Genomic DNA, 20,628 nt, shown 5'->3' on the forward strand with positions numbered 1-20,628 from the left:
CGTTTCAGAGGTCCTTGCTGCTTCCATTACCAGGCTGGTGAGTCAGAAGACAGCCATCTTTGTACTAACCGCCGTGAGAATTTAAAATTCTACAAGAAGTCACAAGAGTCCGGCTGCACTAATAGCTTTTCCCTCAGATATTCACCACACGTTTGTGCGTAGTTTAGGCTTGAAATTAATTTATTGACAAGTGACATTATTCTGTTGTATTTATTAAGCTTATGAATTCTGGGGAAGAAACTTCCAGTGTAATTTTCTTGGTTTGGTGTACTTACACAATTTGGTGGTTCGTATAACGAGCCTCTTTATTAACGTAATTTGAGCTCATAGGAAACATTTTAATCCAAATAAAATGACCAGAAACAGGTTTTGAAAGGTCAGTCAGAGTCGGTATAATTAAGTGTTTGTCAATTTCTCACCAGAACTGAATAGAGAGATACTCTCTTTCCGAGAAATGTAACACAAATGTTGTACTGGAAAGTAGTAACCGTAGGTTGCGTAAACAGACACAGTATGGCAGTTATTATCTAACAAGAGTATAATTTATGATTTGAGCTGCGTACCGTAATATTATTAATGATGACATTATGGAGTAAACGAAGGTTAATATTGAGTATTACAATGTGTATGTATCTTTATGGGACACTCTGTATTCAAGAAACGCTCTTAATGTATATGCTTCTTCTGAATTATCTGATAAGTATTTAATAACTTCTGCAGTGATGTTGTATGCCTGCCTTCAGTCTGAGGCTCCAGCAACCAACTAACTTAATTGTTGATAAGTGATGAAAAAACCACATGACGTCACAGACAGTATACCATGTTCGACATCTTTACCCCTGTGAAGACTTCAAATGACAGATTACCTCTTCCGTTCAGACCTGAATTTACGAAAAGCATGCCTTAGTTATTTGTATGTTTCAAGGTAGTTAAGGATTTATGTTAGAAAAAACCAGAAATGATTAGTTTTAATTGTCTGTTGTGATTTGTTCCTTCAGCTAAGGTAACCTGCGTGGTCTCAACTACCTAAGAAATCATTTTCGAATGGAAGATGATTGCACTTGAGTAGTTGGAATATTTTCAGGAGGAAGCGATCGTCACATATTTTAAGGTTTTGTCTCAGAAATTGTTGGGATGGGCTAGGAAAAATCACGTCAGGTATCAGCCTGTAACTATAATTGAACTTTCATCTCCTGAATCCGAAGAAGGGATGCTAACAATAGTTTACCCATTATAACTTCGCGAAACGAAAGTACTTTGTCCAGCAGAATTAACAGATCCATTGATATAATTAATTAATTTCGTACTTCGATGTCGCGGACACTGCATATCGTGGTTATGAATAAATGCTAATCTAACTGTTGAACTAAACCTTTTATCTGTAATTAATTAATTTGATATGCATGAGTTTGTTAGTTTCAGTCACAGGGAGCTGAATAGTGTTATAGGTAATTTATAATGTAAATGCTTATTTAGTTTGGTTTATCAGTACCAATACATAGTTAATAGTAGTTAACTTAACTATTTAATAAGTTAATCACTGGATCAGTAGCTGAGACTTGAGGTTATCATGGCGCTGAAGATGTCAAGTTGGGGTCTTCAGGGCTGTAAAGCCGCGTGGTTTGTAATTGTTCACCACGAATATATTTGTGCGAATTATATTAAAAAATTCGTTTTATAATTAACAGGTTATAATAAAATATAATGTGGACGCACAGTGAGATAATAAAAATTAAATTGTTGCTCACATATACAAAACATACTGGAATTGCTTCTTAAGAGTTGTGCAAGGAAAAGTAGTTGCGTCCATTAATAGTACAGAAAATAGCAATTAGTTTTATAAAAAGAGGACTGTGTCCTGGGATCCGAAGTTTTGAACTAATTGACAAGTGGGTTTAATTACGGCTGTAGTTCGTGTTAAAGGAAGCAGTTTCTGGTTCCGACCGATAAGCAGAAGGACGTTCATAATTCTTACGTTTTTGTGTTACTGTCTGTCGTATTAAGGGACTGGCGAATCCGATCAGATTAAGTCAGCGTTTTCTCGTGCTTCACTGCTATTGTTTTTTCTCAGAATCGAGATATGCAGGTACATTCTCACGACAGTTACGAAACGATGCTGGCACAGAGTACATGAAGTAAACCGTTAATGTGATGTCGTGTCTGTTCTCCCGTCTCTGTGTTTTATTTCTGAAGCTACTGAACAGATTTTGTTGAAATTTAGTTTTTGATGGGTGTACCCTGAAATTTGTCACGGGGATTTTAATTTTGACTTCTATCGATTTAGTACAACCCATGCTTAAAGTTTAAATTAATCTTTATTTAATTTGAAGTATGATTATTGTGCATTTGTGGAATGATGATCTTCAAGAACAACCGGTTATGCTCGGAATAATCTTTCTCATTCTTAATGCCATTTTGTCCGCTATAAACGTCACATAGTCTGCTGTGGAATAGAACCCCTGCCTTAAGCATGACAAACCTGCCTCTTCTGATACCATCAGCGTTGACTATGGTTCTGTTTATCTTTAGTAACTAATTTTATAGTCTTTACAGTTTCATGGTTGACATGCAGATTATAATCCCATTAGCATTCGTCCTTCCAAATATAAGCGCCGTGTAGTTATATTCCGACAAAGGCTAGTACTCGTAGATATCCAGATGAGGGCGCTGATGTCAGTTTCTGGTTGTTAAATAGAGTGGTGAGATCGTTAATTTCGTAAGATTTGAGGTTTTCACAGCGGTGAGTATGAAGATTTCTGTCTTCTGGGTTGTTGCGCTGTGTATTCTGGTCGATTCATCGCCCTGATGACGGAGGCAGTATGACCTCTGAAACGTTGGTAAACATCGACCAGACTACACAGCGCAACGACCCAGAAGACAGAAATCTTCATCGTTAATTTCGTTTCTCGTCTCATAACCATTCGCCTTGGTAGAGATACACTTGCCTTGTATTCGGAAAGATAAGAAGATACGCATAATGAACATTTTCTGTGTAAAATGTGTTATTTTAAAGGAATTTACTTATGTTTTTTATACGAAAATGTTTGAGAACCTTTGACATGGCGATACGGGCTCCGGTCGGTTTATAGCGCCCGCTGTTGGTTCACCCTGTGTCTCTCGTCTCCTATCTGTACAATGAGTTTAAGAGAGGTAATTGCTCATTAATCTGGCACACACTCCCATTTAATTGATTTGGTTTTAAAGAAAATCCCGAGAAGATGCTCTGTACAAGTTCGTTAAATCAGATAGGACCGCACGTGTACACCCTGTCTTAGGCTCGTGTAGTTTATAGTGTTTTAGTTGGGAAGAATTTTTATTATGAAGTATCGAACAGTTTTATCTCCTGGTTAACGAAGTTTTAGAGACCATTTTTATGTCTGGATCCGCTAACACATTTTTATGGCAAGCCTTCATGAAGCCTGCAGTACTGATTACACGGTTTTGAATAAGTAGTGGTTCCTCACGATCGGGACTTTAATTGTTTTTATACATTCTTTGCGCGCTATACGGAAGCGAAACAAGATCAGTGGGAAAGCCAGAAAGAAGAAGGATCGAATCATTTGAAATGTGGTGCTATAGAAAGATGTTGAAAATTAAGTGGACTGATAAAGTACGAAATGAACTGGTCTTAGACAGGATAGGCGAAGGAAGAAGTCTGTGGAAAAATCTTACGAGAAGAAGAGATAGGATGGTGGGACACATTCTGAGGCACCCAGGATTGGTTAATTTGGTAATGGAAGAAACAGTTGAAGGGAAGAATTGTAGGGGGGAGACAAAGATTGGAATATGTGACGCAGATTTGTGAGGATGTGGGCTGCAAAAAATATGTGGAAATGAAGAGATTGGCGCAAGATAGGCGAAAATGGAGGACCGCATCAAACCAGTCTAAAGACTGACGACAAACAAACAAAAACAACATTCTTTGCATAAAATTAACGCTTAATGAGCTAGTATAATTTAATTTTAGTTCATATCGGTCGAGTATGTTTTCTTCCTTACTGACTGACGACGTAGAGCAGAAGTAGGATTTGATGTTCTCACGGCGGTGAGTACGAAAATGGCTGTCTTCTGGGTTGCTCTGCCGTGTAGTCAGGTGGAAGTTCACCAGCTTTTCAGACGTCCTTGCTGGCTCCATCGTCAGGGTGACTCATCTACATACTGCAGGATTTTCTTTCGACAGTTCGCATTAAAACATATAGCTTAAATAACATGAAGCTCAATTTGACGCAGAGTGAAAGCCGTCCCTTGACGGGTGTCGAATGGCTCATAGCCAGTAACTTTATTAATCCAGTTTGACAGCTGTACTATATATTTTCTTGAAAGTTATTGCCAGTAAATGACAGTTTTTACTCTTTACGTTGTCATCAGTCAGCACTTTGATTTCCGTGGTTCCTGTTCTGTTTTGTAATTCATCCTTCGATGGCCAGCCCGAGTCAATGTAAGTACTGATGGCATAGATCGATTTATATTAATTAGTAAATTAATGGCATGACAAACAATGACTTTGTGGCGAATATGCTGCCCTAAAAGAGAATTAATCGCTCGAGTACTTGAGTCAATATGGATCAGTTTGACGTCTATCTAATAGGACAGTGGACATTTATAGGCCTAAACAAAGTCAGACTTTTTTTTGAGACAGAACTTGACACTTCTTGAAGTAATACATCTCCCATCGTTGACGGGAGTTCTGCGTGTTCATATGGCAGAATCGATATAGTCTCGAACATATAGCTGTCCTCCGTGGGCTTCTCCAGTCAGTTTTTGAAGTGTACAACCCAATTTCGGCTCGCAATTTGGCCAACATGACATCTGCTTTAGATGAAGAAAATAGAATTCTATATTTTTTTTAAGATCGCCTTGGTGATGAAGGCAGTAGGCACCTCTGAAACGTGAGTCAGTTTCTGCAAGAGCTCACGCCTCAACAGATCGAAGACAGCCATCTTCAAAATGAAACTTACTCCACAATGTTTATTGTAGAGTAAGCATAGCACCAGATTTCATTTAAATCCATTTGGCAAGGTACGGAGTAGAGTATAAGCAGTCCTTTGTGCGTTTCGTGTCTTGAAGTTCTCAGTATGCTTCTAACGTATCACTATACCCGCAGAAACATTCAACATCCAACACCGTTAATACAAAAGTTCGCCATTGGACACCATCTTTAGCCCTCTGTAGTTGACAGTCATTAAATATATTTAGAATCAACCCACTTGGAGTATCATCATCACGAATTGCTTTTAGAACAGGCACACTGTTAACTCGTTGAAGCACGAAGTTTATCTAAAAATATTTAAAAATTCGTCTCCTACTTCAAAGATGAATGAGTTAACGCTGTTTACGGAAGCTGTCGCTGTTTGTTCTAAGAATCGTACGAAACCCATAAACACACTTTGTAAAATGCTGACCTACCAGGTGTTACGTACATGAAGTCACTACTGCGTTTAAAAGAGCGAATCATGGTTTTGTTTCTTTTGGGTGACCCTGTCCGTTGTCTGGGGCACACATAATGCATGGCTTTTGCTACTGGGATCTTGAGTCGTTAGTTCGGCTGCTTCGTTAGCTCATTCGTTAACCAACATGTCTACCCTGTACGTCAGGTGTTGGCCAGCTATGGGCCCGTAAATCAGCCCCCCCCCCCCCCGCCCGCCCGCCCTTGGCTTTCTGTCTTTCTCTCTCTCCCCCCTCCCAGACCCGGCATCCCCCATCGTACTCAGCACTTTACACTGGCAAGCTTGGCCGTCGGAATTCACCACCCGATAGATACTGTACGTCGTCTGTGACCGAATTTGCTATAGTATTTGACCAGCCATCCTGAAATATTCATACCACGTGCTGTCCATTCACTTCACCGCCATGTAGTGCAAATAAGCACGGAAAGTGCACTTGTTCAACTCATCCGTTTTGCTGTCTCTTTATTGCAGGTATCACAGCTAATGACAAAACTCATACCACACCGCGTATTCTTGTTTTTGTTACATATATTCATCACATTAAAATATTTAAAGAATTAGGTATCTTATTGTAATAATCTTTTATCTGTAATGTTTTTTTCCTTCAGATTAAGCCACGTCCACTTCCTTCCGCATCCTTTCGAACTCATTAGTCATGAGTTTTCTTGTCATGTGATTGTTCAGTGTCTCTTCCAAGACACTATACTCTATTATTGGCGCATGCGGATTACTCATCACCGGTTGTTTAGTTGATATTGGAAGCTCTTTCTCTTGAAAGGTGTGCTGAGTTTAATATCAGAAGTGAAAGTGGTTGGTGACCCAATGAATCTTGTGGTATTTATCCTCTGTTTTTGTTTGTTGATGCTTGTCACAATTTTTTGCGTGAAGGGATTTTGTATTGTTCGTTCTGGTTGACTAACTCCTGCACGAGATGATGAAAATATTTAGACCAATGAAAGATGAAGTAACAGGAAGTTTAAGAAATTGCACGGTGAGAAACTTTATAATTTTAATTCTTCAGTTAATAATAATGCTAAGGTAGATTAAATCAGGAAACATGAAGAGGCAAAAATGTAGTCCATGGCGATCTAAGAAGTAGCGTCTTCTGGTATGTTGCACCGTGTAGTCTCGTAGTTTACCAATGTTTCAAACGTGCTTGCTACGTCCATCATCACGGCGTAACATACCAAAAGACAGTCACATTCAGAGAATCTCTCGATCTCCTTTGTCATCTACTCGTCGGAGATTGTATCATGAAGTTGCTGTGGTAGTTCAGCGTACAGATGAGAGCGTATAGGCCTGTGTGTTTCTGTGTTCGTGAGTGATTGAAACCGAATTCATATCAAGGAAACAGAAGTGTCCATGTTTTTGCCTTGAATCCTGTTATTTTGTTAAAGTGATATTCGTCACGAAACGTGGCAAGTAACGCAGCAATTTCGAATTGTTTGTCGGTCGCTCGACTTAAAATGAAATTGGTGATGTTATTGAAGTAGTAGTAGTGATGGGGTGTGGTGAAACTGCTTGTGTCTAGTCGTGATGTAACCCAAGATATGTATCTTGTACCACATAAAATACGAATAGAGGGGAATGGCGTTGTGGTACGGGAAATGAACCGAAACGCCTTGCCTCCGCTTCCTCCTTTTTCTATTCTTCTTCTTCTTATTATTATTATCCCATCTATTCACCACTTTATGGGGTATGTACTTCCATGTACCCGAGACAGATCTTGTCCCTAAGGTACATAGGGCAGCAGCTATTTCCGGGATCCATATAGTTTTTAGCAAGTGCCAAATGTATTATATAATTTTATTATTATCATCATCATCATCATCATCATGTTTTTACTCCCACCGTGTCTTATTGTTCCCCTATTCTTCAACCATATCTCTATCATTTTCCGTGCCCTCCTGATATGTCTCATTATTATCTTTTTTCCTTATTCTCTCCTTCTTCTCTTTCTGTGTCTTCGTTTTTTCACATCCTCTTCCTTCATTTCTGCTTACTATTCTTCTGTTATTGGTGTTTCATTCCTCCAGTGTCTGTCTTGTTCCTGCTCGCGATGACTGATCGTTACATAATTCCATTTCCCTCTGTAGCCTGTGTCGTGGTGATTTCACTAAATATGTTTCTTGAAAAAAGGCTATAAAGTTTTATCCTTCAAAGATTACTAGGTCTACCATTAACTGAATAGTGAACAAGCAGTTTTAATTCTGCAGTAGTAGGTTGTTATTTTAACTAAATATGTAGACGCCTACTCACGAATCCCAGGTAGGTTACGTCATGTAGGTACTGCATTAGGTCATGTCGAGAGTTTTAATAAGCGACACTCTAAATCACACGAACTATCGAAATGGTTAGTGCACAAGATTAACTGCTTCACATTATGAGGTAAAAATATTATGACAAGGTTACACATCTAAAATGTTTAATCTATTAAAGAATTTAATTGGCTAATTGGTTGTGTTTGTTTCAGGTAAGTAAGGTGGTCAACTACGTACGTCATTGGCTGTCTCTTAACACAGTGTGGTAAGTTATAGAAATGTTTCCCTGTAAATTTATTATTGTTGTTTGTTGGAACTTGAGATGGCTGGCTAATGGTCAAAACATCAAAGAAACCAAACAGGAAATTAGAAGCTGAAGTTCGTCATCGTGTCGTCATTATCATGAAGCTGTCGATGTAAACTTTCCAACCAAGATGTCAGTATTAGCATTTCCTTTACACCATGACAGGCCTCTTGGCTAAACTCGTTCCTCTCTGACTCGTTTTCTTGCCACCATGTTTGAGCGGTGTGTCCCAAACTATGGACCGCGAAACTCTTTTGGCCGAAGAGCTTACTCGAAGATGTGCATCACTGAAGCACACATATTTTCGATGTGCATTCTTTTAGATTTTGTATATGTTATTCACCTTCATGTTAATTTATTGTAGATAAAATTAATAGTTACAGAGGTAGTCACATTGTAAGATCGTAAATGATGTTTGTATCGTCGTATTAAGGGCTCCCTATATCGAAAAATGTTTCAGATTGAAAGTTACAGGTCATACATGAGGTCATTATTGTATAGTCTCTGTTCCTTTGTACGAAGATCGAATTTTGAAAAAGAATAATGGATGAGATTTCAGGTTCCCGCCGTAGTGACTGTTAAGATAACCGTATTTTTGGATGTTACGCCTTGTAGTCTGGGGGGGGTTACCGACTTTTCAGAGGTGCTTGCTGCTTCCATTATCGGGGCGATCTTAAAAAATGATGGAATTCGATTTTCTTCACATAATGCAGGTGTTATATTAGACAAATACGAGCTGAAGTTAGATTGTCCTTACAAATTTAATGTAGATCTGTCAATCAAAAATTTCCTTGCTCTCCGGCGAAGATTATCGGAGGTGACAAGCTAGCAGGCTGACGGAGTGAGGAACAGACATCATGACCTTACACTATAGTCTGTATTTAATGCATTTTGTGCGAAAAATATAAAACAATTTAAAATGTGCATGAAAAAGCGCAGGGCGTTAAATTATTTTAACACTTTTTTGTTTGATTGGATTAGTAGCAGAAGTGTTTGTTTTATTTGAGATTCGGAGTAATCTGGGCCTTAAGAGTGGGAAGATGATAGCAGGGAATGTTATAGATTGAGCTACAGTCCTTAACATAAATGTGCCATTAGCTTCGGCTAGCAGGTTATATATATACTTCACTTATTTCCCACCCAGGGCTGTTGCTTCGAGATCATTGTGCTAGTATTCGAATTTGAAATTGACAGTTGCATTTAACTCTGCTTGATCTCTCACTCGGTCTAGTTGTGTGTTCAGTAATTAACGACTTAGCCTACAGCGTCTTCTCCACCCCACCCCCCCTCACTTTCCCTCTCCTGAGTGAATTGGTGTAGACTCCACGCGCCTCCTCGGTCGAAACACAATAAACACGACGTTTCGGGATTTGAATTTAAAGCCTTCATATTATTGTTTAACATTGTACTAACAGAATTTGTTGTTATTCCCATTTATTTGTAATGCTCTTGGTAACGGTTGGGTTCGAACATGGTACCTTTTGAATACGATACCAAGTCCCTAACCACTGGACCACTTGTATGTTAGATCTTAGTCCACCTTTCGTTCCACACTTGTCTGTCTCTCTTTCTCTCTTCCAACTCACGAACCTGGAGCTCTGCGCCTTGTTTCCAAACACTGTCGCAACAGTATCATCGTCGAGGAGTTCCCCAGTGCCTCGTCGAATCCTCCCGCCTTGAAATCTGGCTGACTTGCAACTGATTTATCTGCTGGCTGGCTCGCGGGTGGGGAAGACTCACCAGAGTTAGCGTTTTTAGTAACTCAGTGGTGACAACATGAGACACAAGAAGACTGCTACGCTGGCCAGGTCATGTAGCGTCTCGGAATATAACTGACTTGGGCATTGTCTTCCTTTGTGTTCTAGGCTAGACTCCTGTTATATAGATGCGCATCTCAAATCAAAGTGGGAAATGTAAGAGATTGGATGAGACCTTGAGCTGGGTCATTGCATCTCTGGTAACAGATTACTGCCTTTGTCTTGCAACGGATATGTTACGTAGCAGCCATTTTAGCTATAATCATTTTTAGATGTTTTTCACGCTCTAGCGTGAGCGAAGAACGCTTTGAGGGCTCGTCTGTGCCTGCCATTTTAAGGGTTTCCTAAGAGGTAGGCAACATACATAATCAAGGTCATTGTGCAACAATGGGCTCGTGGTCCCATTGCTGGAAAGCATTGTTGATCAACAATAACCTTGGATCGCATTTGTTCAACAACGCCCCGCATCGTTGAAACATTATTGCTCAACAATGACCTCAAGTGACAGTGCAACAACGGCACATGTGACGTGACGTGTAGAAGACCTTTGGAATATCAGTGTACTGCAAAAGAGTAGATTTTCTAATCGTATTAACCATTTGCGACGCGCTGATCACTCGTCCAAGGAGATGAAGTAAACTCCCACATCGGAGGAGGCCAAGGCCCGCCAAAGAACTGTAGAACCCACAGGATGGATGTTATTAACCACGCCACTTACATGCATCAAAAATTAATATTTTGTTTTGTCGGATACTTCAGTTGACCAGTCGGGATTGTTCACTCTGGCTTGGCGCTTGGTTGGGCAACAGGGACATTACTTTTACTGTGTCTCAATTATTTCTTCTGTCATTCTTTCTACATTTTTCGCTTTTTCGGCCGTCGAGGTCTAAAATGCTTTGAGATTTTAATTCACGCCTCTTTTTTCGCTTGATGCTTGGAAACAGGGGAATCTGTTATGTATGATGATGCCTTCCTGTACAGTTTTAGTTCGTGTAGATTAGTTTTACACGCGTTTTGGCAACCTCGGCGGTTTGTATATTATTCCGAGAATGTTCACGAATTTTGAAAGCCAAAAATATGTGTATTTGGTAATGCTTCTATCCCAACAGATTTTGGAGAGTGACTTGATCCCTCCCACAAAAAGAATGCTAAAGAGAGGATACAGGGCGTGGATAGAGGACGAGTCTGGACGCCGGGTGACATAGACAGACATAAACTATGTTGGTCAGCCAGCGGTAGAAAAGTTGCCCATAAATAAAAATTGTTCCTCCCCTTCCACCACTTCCATCCATCCTACCACCCCTTGCGCCATCACGAACAGGAACGACAAAAGCATGTTATCCTGCACGTAGGTCCTACGGATCCTGTTTGTTGCAGGAATTTCCCCTCAGATGATGATATTGCTTCAGCCCGCACATTCCGCGTGTTCGGCCCTGCTAATCTTTCTTCACTCAGACGCCAAAGCTGGTCACCTCTACCTACACATATATTTTTCCCCTCAAATAACAGCAAAATGAAGTGATTAATGTGTTAGGTGGTATGGTCAGTCGGACTCGCCAATACTCCAGAAGGTAAAAAAAAAAGGCTTTGTTGCGTTGAATGCCAGGTTAGGGAGTTTTTGTAATGCGGGCTAGTTTGTTGTCTATGACTTGCAGGGTTCAGGCAAGAATTTGAACTTCGTGAATACACTCCAAAATGAAGGAAAGGCCATTTAGCAAGCTGTGCCTCACAGAGTGTATACAATTTATAAGTAATGAAAGAAGCATGGGGACTGCTGATATGAGGCTACACTGCTTTTTAAATATATTGGCTCTTTTGGTCCTTAATGTAATAACGTGAGCGATGAGATTCAGTCGACACTGTGACTGCCTTCGGGATGGAAGGCCAGACTTCTCTCCCCGGTAAATGCAAAGATTTCTGTCTTCTGCCTCCCGGTCGAGAATCACAGCTCTAGGACATTGAAGGACATAAGAAGTATTGTTATATAAAGTGGAATGAGACCTTTTTCCAATATTCTCGGACATTGCCAGCAGCTCAGTGCGTGTATCAACGACTGACACGATGGATATCGAATTGGAAAGAATATGGAAGGACGCCGTTGTGGCATTACGTAAGGTGTTATGCCGGTATTAATCTGGAGAGACTGAGGAAAACTGTGCTAAATTTTATCAGGATAGCCCGTCATCGAGTTGAGGTTTGAACTGGAGATATTCCGAATACTATGCGCGACGTGTAGTTACTCAGTCGCTATGCTAGGCTCGAGTGAAAAAGCGGCCGTGGCTTATTGAATTGTCTGACCCCATATGGGAAGACTCAGGAAGACTGCGAATAGGCATGTCGATTAATCTGGGAGAGATTCGATAACAACTGTTCGATTCGCTCGGTCAGCTGAAAACAGGAATATGTGGTAAAGGAAGACGATCAGCACCTGAAGAGATTCATTTGTTTCCCTGTTTATGCCCGCGACTGTATAGTCCGAACGGTCACATAACCAACAATTATCTCGTTTTTGTTACATGTTTTGTGCGATAGAGCGACGCCCTCACGTTCATCTGGTGAGCCGTAATTGCCCAAGAGTGTACGTGATGATAGCACTTGTCTTTATTTCTTCACTAGTTTTCTATGTATTATTTTGTTCTTTCTTGCTTTAGTATTCAACCGTGAAGGAATTCAGACTAACTCATGGGAGGCAAATAATAAACTAAAGGATACGACAGGCTATGAACTCATCCCACAGAAAAAAATTCAAGTATTGGAAACAGATCTCCTCGTGGTTCAGATTACTTTAGGCCTGTTTAAGCCTTATAGAGGGACAGTGACAGGACGTTGGATAAAGTTGCACATGAATAGCTTCATAACTTTTACTGCTGTGTACAGTGTACACTTGAGGCTCGTGTAGGGAAAACTGTAGCTCATGGCGGTAAGTCATGCAGTTCGAGCCGGACCCGGAAAGTGACAGTTCGTTTAACTTCATCAGTCAATGCACTGTATTAGTTGATTCGGGGTAATTCCTTGAAGGATGTTTAGATTGATTTCAGACATGAGAAGCGAATGCATTGTTTTAGTCAGGAAACCTGAAGAGAAGACGATTTAGGAGTCGTATGCTTTATCTTAAAGAAAATAGGAAGTGAAAGTGTGGAATGGATTCAACTGGCCCAGGATAGGAGGTAGTGCCGGGGTCTTGTGAACACGGTAATTAATTTTCCACGAATATCTTGACTAATAGTGATAATTTGCTTTTCAAGAAAGATCCTTTCCGTGGAATTAGCTATTTCTGTGGTAGGATTTGAGGTTTTCACGGAGTTGAGTCTGAAGATGGCTGTCTTCTGAGTTGTTGCGCTTTGTAGTCTGGTAGAAGTTTACCGATGATGGAGGCAGCAAGGACCTCTGAAACGTCGGTGAACTTCTAACAGACTACACGGTACAACAACCCAGAAGACAGCCATCTTTATTCCTATGGTCCTACTGACTGTATGATTTGAGGTTTTCACAGCGGTGAGTATGAAGATTTGTCTCTTCTGGGTTGTTGCGTTGAGTAGTCTGGTTCATCGCCCTGATGACAGAGGCAATATGACCTCTGAAACGTTGGTAAACATCTACCAGACTACACAGCGCAACAACCCAGAAGACAGAAATCTTCGTCCTACTGACTGTTTTCTGTTAATTTGAGCCATTCAGCATTTATTTTTTCAAGATAAAATGCAACAAATATCATTGTCGACTTGTAACTTCGCTGTTGAAAATCCGGACAGCTGCTCAGATCAGAATATAATACGCATGAAAGTAAATTAACACAGGATGAGAAGCCAGTCTCAAAGACACGGTCATCCATGAACAATTAATGTTGCAGTACCAACTGTCAGGAGAGCAGAAGGCAGACACCGAATTAACCGCGTCATTCAGAGGAATCGAAAGAGAATGAAGTTCCTCAATTAAGTTGGTGGGCAAAACAATAAAATAATAACAGCAAGAGTTCTAATTTTCAGGTTGTTTTAATGTGTGGTTAGAAATGTAAGATTTGAGGTTTTGTGGTTAGAAATCTTTTCTGACGGAAGTACCGATACTTTATTCGTCTAACAGTCTACTAATCTAATTATTACTATCACTCCAAGCAAAGTATATTTATGTACGGTGTAAGAATCAGCGCATTTATGTGATATTTAAATCGAATACTTCATATATCATCAGCACCGACGATTCGTAATAAAAAAATATGCTTCAGGGCATATGAAATAATAGGTCTATAAATCGAATGACTTATCCGTTTTCCAAGGGCAGTGATTTTTTATGTTTTGAAGGTTTTTTTACGTTGATGCAATATAATGTGTAAATTTATTCTTTTTGACTTTGTCCATCGTCTAAGTAATAAAATTACGACGTTTTTGAAAGCTGGTCCAGGTCTTGGACTAGCTGAACCAGAGGGCCCAGCTGATAGGCTTTGTATTCTAGTCCCTCGTTTCTATCTGATGATGAAGGCAGAATCCATGTTTCGAAACGGCTTAATTGTATGATGGAGGCTGTGGACAACGTCCAAAAGAACAATTTTGCACACTGACCAGACAGGCAATGGGTTCCACGAAGGCTGCAACCCAGTGACTACCAGAATTCATAGCTTACTGCTCATCTCATTTCATCTGGTAACGACGTTTAGAACGCGTGCAGTTTTACATCCGTTTCTGCTATCATGGCGTGGTGCTTAGGCGTGTGTTTAGCCCTATATTTCCCTTGTATATTCACAGGTCCAAATAAATTGGTACAGTGCTGTTGACTGAAAATGTTTCTGTTGATTAACAAAGAGATTAGACCGATTTCTTCACGCGTTGTGGTCCCTCAGAATTTTGTAAGTGAAACCGGGGCACGTGGGGTGAGGTGATGACAGAGGTCGGTCGGCGTATGAAAGAAATGCACCGAGTCATCTGACATTCCATGGTGCCGGTCGGGAGATGATTTTGTTTTGAACTCATCACTTGTGCTGAGTTGTTGCTTTTCTACATACACTGCCTAATCTCATATGACGGATCTGATCGGTTTAGTGATAAAGATTTAGTCTGCTCGGAGAGTGTTCGGATCTAATGTTTGCCGGGCTTTTGTGAACACGATTTTGAACTTCCGGTTACTACTTAGCCTGGTGACTGTTAGGTTCTCAAGGATTGTTTTTGTTAGTTACCGTAGATTTTGAGTTATTTTCCTCAGTATTAAGGGCTAATTCTGATATAGTGAATTACACTAGATCACTGTCATTTTTCTCTAAATATTTTTAAGTCATTAAGCATTGCATGGGTCATAACATAGGCACTTTGAAGAGCGTCGTCAAACATTAGCGGTAAGGTAGGGCACTGGTTGGGTCGAAGATCTAGACGAAGCGATGAAGATAGATATCCTGTGCTAACTACCTTCATTCGAACCACGGTCTTCCACGCTTCGTGTTCGTAGAATAATCCCCTCACTGTTCATTCATACTTGACTAAGCTTCGACGTGACTTTTAGCACATTTTACAGACAATAAAAAAGTGAAATTGCGTGGGGAGAAACAGCTGCAATATTAAAACGGACGACGACACAAAAGTGTGCCGTTTATGTTCACTAATTTTTCATCTTTTGAAAAATATTTCTGTTTTGGGATAAAGGGGAGACATTATCAGAGTCCTTAAGAGCCGATGAAGGCTGACGTATCTGACTCTCTGTCGCTTTGTAGTTCCAGATGCTATTCACGGTACCACAGCCATGCACAGTTTTAATAGTTTCACCCTGTGTTAAACAGCAATACCTCACGCACCACTACATAATCGAAAGACAAGTTTTTGAAGGGCTCCCATCTTGCTCCCCCCCCCCCCCCCCGTAGAGGTTTCAAACGGCGCGCCGGGCATGTCACTCCTGACCCGCCTGTCAGGATGGCCGTCCATCAAAACTTCAATTTCTGAAGAGAAGAGTGAGGAAGGCGGTGGAAAAAATAGGCCAAAGGCATCTCCCCCCCCCCCTCCCGGGCCACATGCCCCCTTTCAAATATACAGCACACAAAGTTTCGGGAGCCATTGGATTTATCTATCTCCTTTTGATTTATGGATTGATATTGTGTTCTGTCACTTTTGCAATGTGGGGGGGGGGGGGGGCAGGAGGTCTATCTCCCTCTTCTTTTCATTCTCCACCCCTTGACAATACCGTCCACATTTATCAACCCAAACCAACACCGCCGCCTCCATGGAGTTTCGTGGCCAGTATATTTTTGCAGCAGAACAAAATAATTCTTTTTCTCGTTCGTCCAGCCCACCGCAGAATCCAGAACTTTAATAACTGTTGCCACGGGGAGTGAGAGAAGAGAGTACCAAATGTGCACCTATATGTTGAAAATTAAAATACACGTCTTTAGCCACGTATTTGTTTTAGAAGTACCACTGCTGTGTCAGTTTCATCGGTCCCATTTTGTGCTTTGAGGGTCTCACAGCAGTGAAGCTGTTGATGTTGGTCTTCCGAGAGATAAAACCCAGAAGGCCGTGTGAAATTCAGCCCTAAAGATGGAGGTCATATGTTCCTCCGAAACGTTGGTGTCTACCTTCCTTGTGGATAGGTGGGTGTGTGGAAAGTAGCGATCGTGTTCTGCTGTACTGTACTATCTCGGAATTGTCCCTTGGATACTGAGGACAGTCACAGAAGGTTCACTGAAAATGGTCTGCGAGTTACTCTGTCGAGAACAGGCCTTGTGGAACCCAAAGGTTTACAAGAGCCGGGCCAAAATTGGGGCAACATGTTCACACGACGTTATAACCCAGAAGTCTAACATCGATATCCTCTTTTGGTCTGTACGTCTATCGCACATTGCGTCGTGATGCTGTCCCTCGTAACGGGGTTATTCCTTTTCTTCTTCGTGGTGTGCCATCTGGCTGAAATTAGCTACTGAACCGTAGACTGAATAACCTCTTAGCAGATGTTAACAATAAGGCGACAACAGTAAAACCCACATAAAAAGTAGAATTCAAAGAGCGCTGATGCCTCACGTATCATGCACAGGACTGGAAATGTGTGTAGGCTTCTCCAGTTTGCGTTATACTGACTCCCCAGGCTTGTTTTCGTGCGCACGGAGAACCTGATATTGAACATTAGCGTCTGTGTAGTACCGATACCTGTAATTTCGAGCTTTACCTCCACGTCTCTTATACGTCTTTATTAATTGGAGCTTGGGCACAGGGGAAATCTGTCGTTTTCACCTCATTAGATTAGCTCTTTTCACTGGACCAAACATACTAGGCTCTACGTTTCTTCTGTTGGCGAAAGCAGAGTCAGGTTCCGAAACGTCGTTTGCTAGTATTTTTTTTAAAAAAACTAGTAGACGAAGGGGCATGTCCAAGAATTCCGAGGGGTCACAACTCATATCATAGAGCTCAACATTCTGCCGTATCCTAAGCCACCTAAACCCTGTACTTCTCTTCATAATTCATTTTTGTAACATACGTTTTGATAGAATTTTAATGCTTATGTCCGGATCTTCTCTTGCTTGAGAATTCTATAAACACAGAAAACAAAATAAGAATACTTCGAACTGCGTTTGTCTCGTATTGTTTAATTTCCAATTACAAGGTAGTTAAGTTCCTTGCTCTCTGATCTTTTATTTCAGTCTGCTCCATTCAATCAGGCTCTCCGGAGAGATTAGCCACAGAGGCAAGGCTCCACTTCAAGTGATTGGCGGTTCTTCAGCTCGCAAGAGTAGAAAGGGCTTTAAGGGTACAAGCGGTTCCTGCTTTGTCATCCTAGCACCAGTGCACCCATCCTCCTCCTCTTGATCTTGATCTTGCCTGCTTCATCCTTCCTTCCAATCTCCATCTGTCCCTCCCTTTGCCTTTATCGCTGGGCGTCACCGTCACTCAATTCAAGTTCGTGCTTCTCTCTTCAAAACTCCTGATGGACGTTCATTCTTGTCTTCTTCTTGATGTTCTCCCTTGGAATCTTCTTTGTATGTAACAAGGTGTCTGCGAAGTTAGCCGTTTTCTTCCTCTGTCGCCAACTTAGTTCTTCTCGTGGGCATACTCTTTCTTCATTTGCTTTGCTCGTGCTGTGTCTAAAACTCGGGTGACTTTACAATCCATGTCTTCTTGTCTTGGTATTCTGTATTGCATTGAAGGCTTTGTGCTAAAACTACAGGAAGGCTAGAAATTATGGTGCCTCAGGTAACACTCTTAGTTCATCTCCACTCCTGTTTATACTCTGTCGAAATAAGAATTTAGTGCTTCAGACAGAAATTTTATTGATTTCCGTATATAATTTGTTTCTTAAATGGAAATTTCATATTTGAAGCGAAAATACTATCTTGGTACATGCTTTTGGTTTTCCTAATCTGATTGTTTCTTCCTGTGTTTCGTCTTCAGGATGCATCCTGACGAACAATGTTGGAGTCCGGTATCGAACATGTTAAACGTTTTATTTCGGGATGTGTAGAGTATTTACCACATTTTTCTTCTCAAAATTGATATGCGTCTAATGGATCTTACGTTATTGACCCCGTGACCTCACTCGGCGAGAAGCATACTTTACAATTCACTTTTCTTGTAATCAGTGTGTACAAAACACATACCTGACGTACACTAATCCGCTGAAATGTATTTTATAATTATTTGGACCCTATTAACGATTTGCGTGTGTCCGTCTGTCTTTATATACAAAAGTAAGATTGTCATTGTTATAATAGACCGAAACTGACCTGGTCTTGTGACTATCAGTATGAATTTCATGCCGTAGGAGGTCATCCCATCCATCTTGGCCGTATTCTACTCGCTGTTATAAAGTGGGTGGTATTGCGAACTTGTGAGGTGGAACCAATAATAGTGCTATTAGATGGAAGCTCACTGACTAAGTATGTAGAAAATCTTTAAAAAATACGTACAAATTTTATTTATTTCTTTTTACATTTAGGCAAATGTAGGACAACATGCTCACCAAAGAAGTATTTTGGTTTCTTGAGGGTAACTGACGAATAATTGAAACCTGACATGTTAGGCTGACGTAGTGGCTTGTTACATACACTTACAATGTTAGTGATAGTGTCATTAAATCCACAATGCCACGAACGAATTATTTCGCCTACAAACACCACCGGCATGAGTGAAATTAATTTTAAACCCACTGTGTTTTTTTCTACACCCCTGCTATTCTGTTTAGGTAGGCCAGTTGGGAAGAGAGTCGAGGAGCTTGTATTATGTAACTATTTGGGTCTCGTTTGTAACACGTTACAGTCTCATTCATGAGACAGTACGTGTCCCATCTTTCTTGTATAGGAAACCTCGTACACATTGCTGTACCCTAACGTTCGTAGTGAATCCTTTTTTAAAAAACCTGACCAAGCTACCCCTCAAGATTCTCTCGTTCCGGTCGAACTGAGAACAATTATGCGAGATTCGTTATTAACCCACAGTCATAATTGATTTTCTTTAGATTTCAGGTTCTCACGGCGGCAATCATGAAGATGGTTGTCTTCTGGGTTGTTGTGCTGTATAGCCTGGAAGAGTTTTACCGACGTTTCAGAGGTGTTTCCTGCCTCCATTGCCATGGAGATGAGTACACTGAAACGTCAGTGATCTTCATACTCACCGCCCTGAAGACGGAGGCAGTATTACCTCTGAAACATTGGTTAACATCGACCAGACTACACAGCCCAATAACCCAGAAGACAGAAATCTTCAAGATCACCGCTGTGAAAACCTCAAATCTTACGTCAGTGATCTTCTAAAGGGCTACATGGTGCAACATCCCAGAAGACGGTTATATTCAATTTTTTTTACTTAAAATACAAGGTTTCAAAATACAGTAAAATGTGCTTGTAACGAAATTTCAAGGAAACTATTTATATGTTTGGGACAGGTTTAAGTTTAATATAGACCCTTGATTCTAATTACGTAAATATTGCACAATAGGCGCCTCGTTTATTTTCGGACAAAATCAAGAATCATTAATGCTACTTTGCTGTTAAATTACACATATTTATATACTATTTTTCTTACTTGTGTATTTGTTTATATATTTCGACTGGTCTGTTTATTAATTAATTTCTTTCCATTTATTTACTTCTTACGCTGTTCTTTTTTATTACATTTTTGTCTCACAATCTCAAAGGAAAATACCACTTGCAAGACCTCGACATAGATGGGAGGATAATGTTAGAACGAATATAAAATAAGTAGTTTGATATCAGCATCCAGATAAGGACCATTGGTTAGCTCTTGCGAACACTTTAGTGAACTTTCGAATTCCATAGGCTGATTGAGCGACTATTAGCTTTTCAAGGACTAGTCCATGATACTAGTTCAAGACTACTACATTATTTGTGTTCCTATTCCGGTTCTGTTTCGTTATGTTTTCATTTCAACTTGCAATATTTTCTGTCAGTCTGCTAACAGTTAACTATCTAGCTTCCTTCTTCGGCTGCATTTATCTCGTAGACAAAGAAACGATATAAGAAGGAAATACCCGACGTCTTTAATCCTCCCAAATACGAGCATTTTTCCTTCGCCTACTGTAATGACATCATTTCAGAATCAAGTTCATTTGTCACGCAAAGAAGCCGCTGTGAAAGTTTGCAGTAAAGCTGGAAAATTAAACTATGAACATTAGCAGTCACAGTGACCACGTACGAACGAACATACCCAAATTACGTGAACATTACGCTGCGCTGTATGTCGTCATAAAGCCAGGACACACTTGAAAGAGGGCGTACGTACAAAACATACCTTAGTAACAACTGTAAATTATAAGTAGCAATTCAGCGATGGCGAAGGCGTGAAAGGTATGTACTTTGCATACTATTTTACGTCACCATGAATCATCTCTTAATAACACAGTTCATGAGGCTTTTTCTGTCATCTCTTCCTCACACT

The 20,628-nt window shown here is 40.5% G+C and overlaps 1 protein-coding gene across 5 annotated transcripts in view; it reads left to right on the top strand.

The window, feature by feature from the left end:
* Window positions 1-20,628, top strand: part of tio (zinc finger domain-containing protein tiptop) — a 310,616-nt gene that overhangs the window by 119,889 nt on the left and 170,099 nt on the right. The window contains exon 1 of one of the 5 annotated variants that reach the window (XM_022075564.2): window positions 4,368-4,438. The exons of 3 other annotated variants lie outside the window; for them this stretch is intronic. In XM_022075564.2, coding sequence (XP_021931256.1) covers window positions 4,420-4,438 — 19 coding nt within the window. In that variant the 5' untranslated portion in view covers window positions 4,368-4,419. Of the gene's footprint in view, window positions 1-4,367; window positions 4,439-6,224; window positions 6,439-20,628 lie in introns of those variants that run through there. One more of the 5 variants, XM_087353221.1, reaches the window with a different exon arrangement.

Source organism: Zootermopsis nevadensis, unplaced genomic scaffold, assembly GCF_977971745.1.
Source record: "Zootermopsis nevadensis isolate Lab colony 2312 unplaced genomic scaffold, Znev_1.0 Znev_ptg000021l, whole genome shotgun sequence".
In the NCBI taxonomy this organism is placed as follows: domain Eukaryota; kingdom Metazoa; phylum Arthropoda; class Insecta; order Blattodea; family Termopsidae; genus Zootermopsis; species Zootermopsis nevadensis.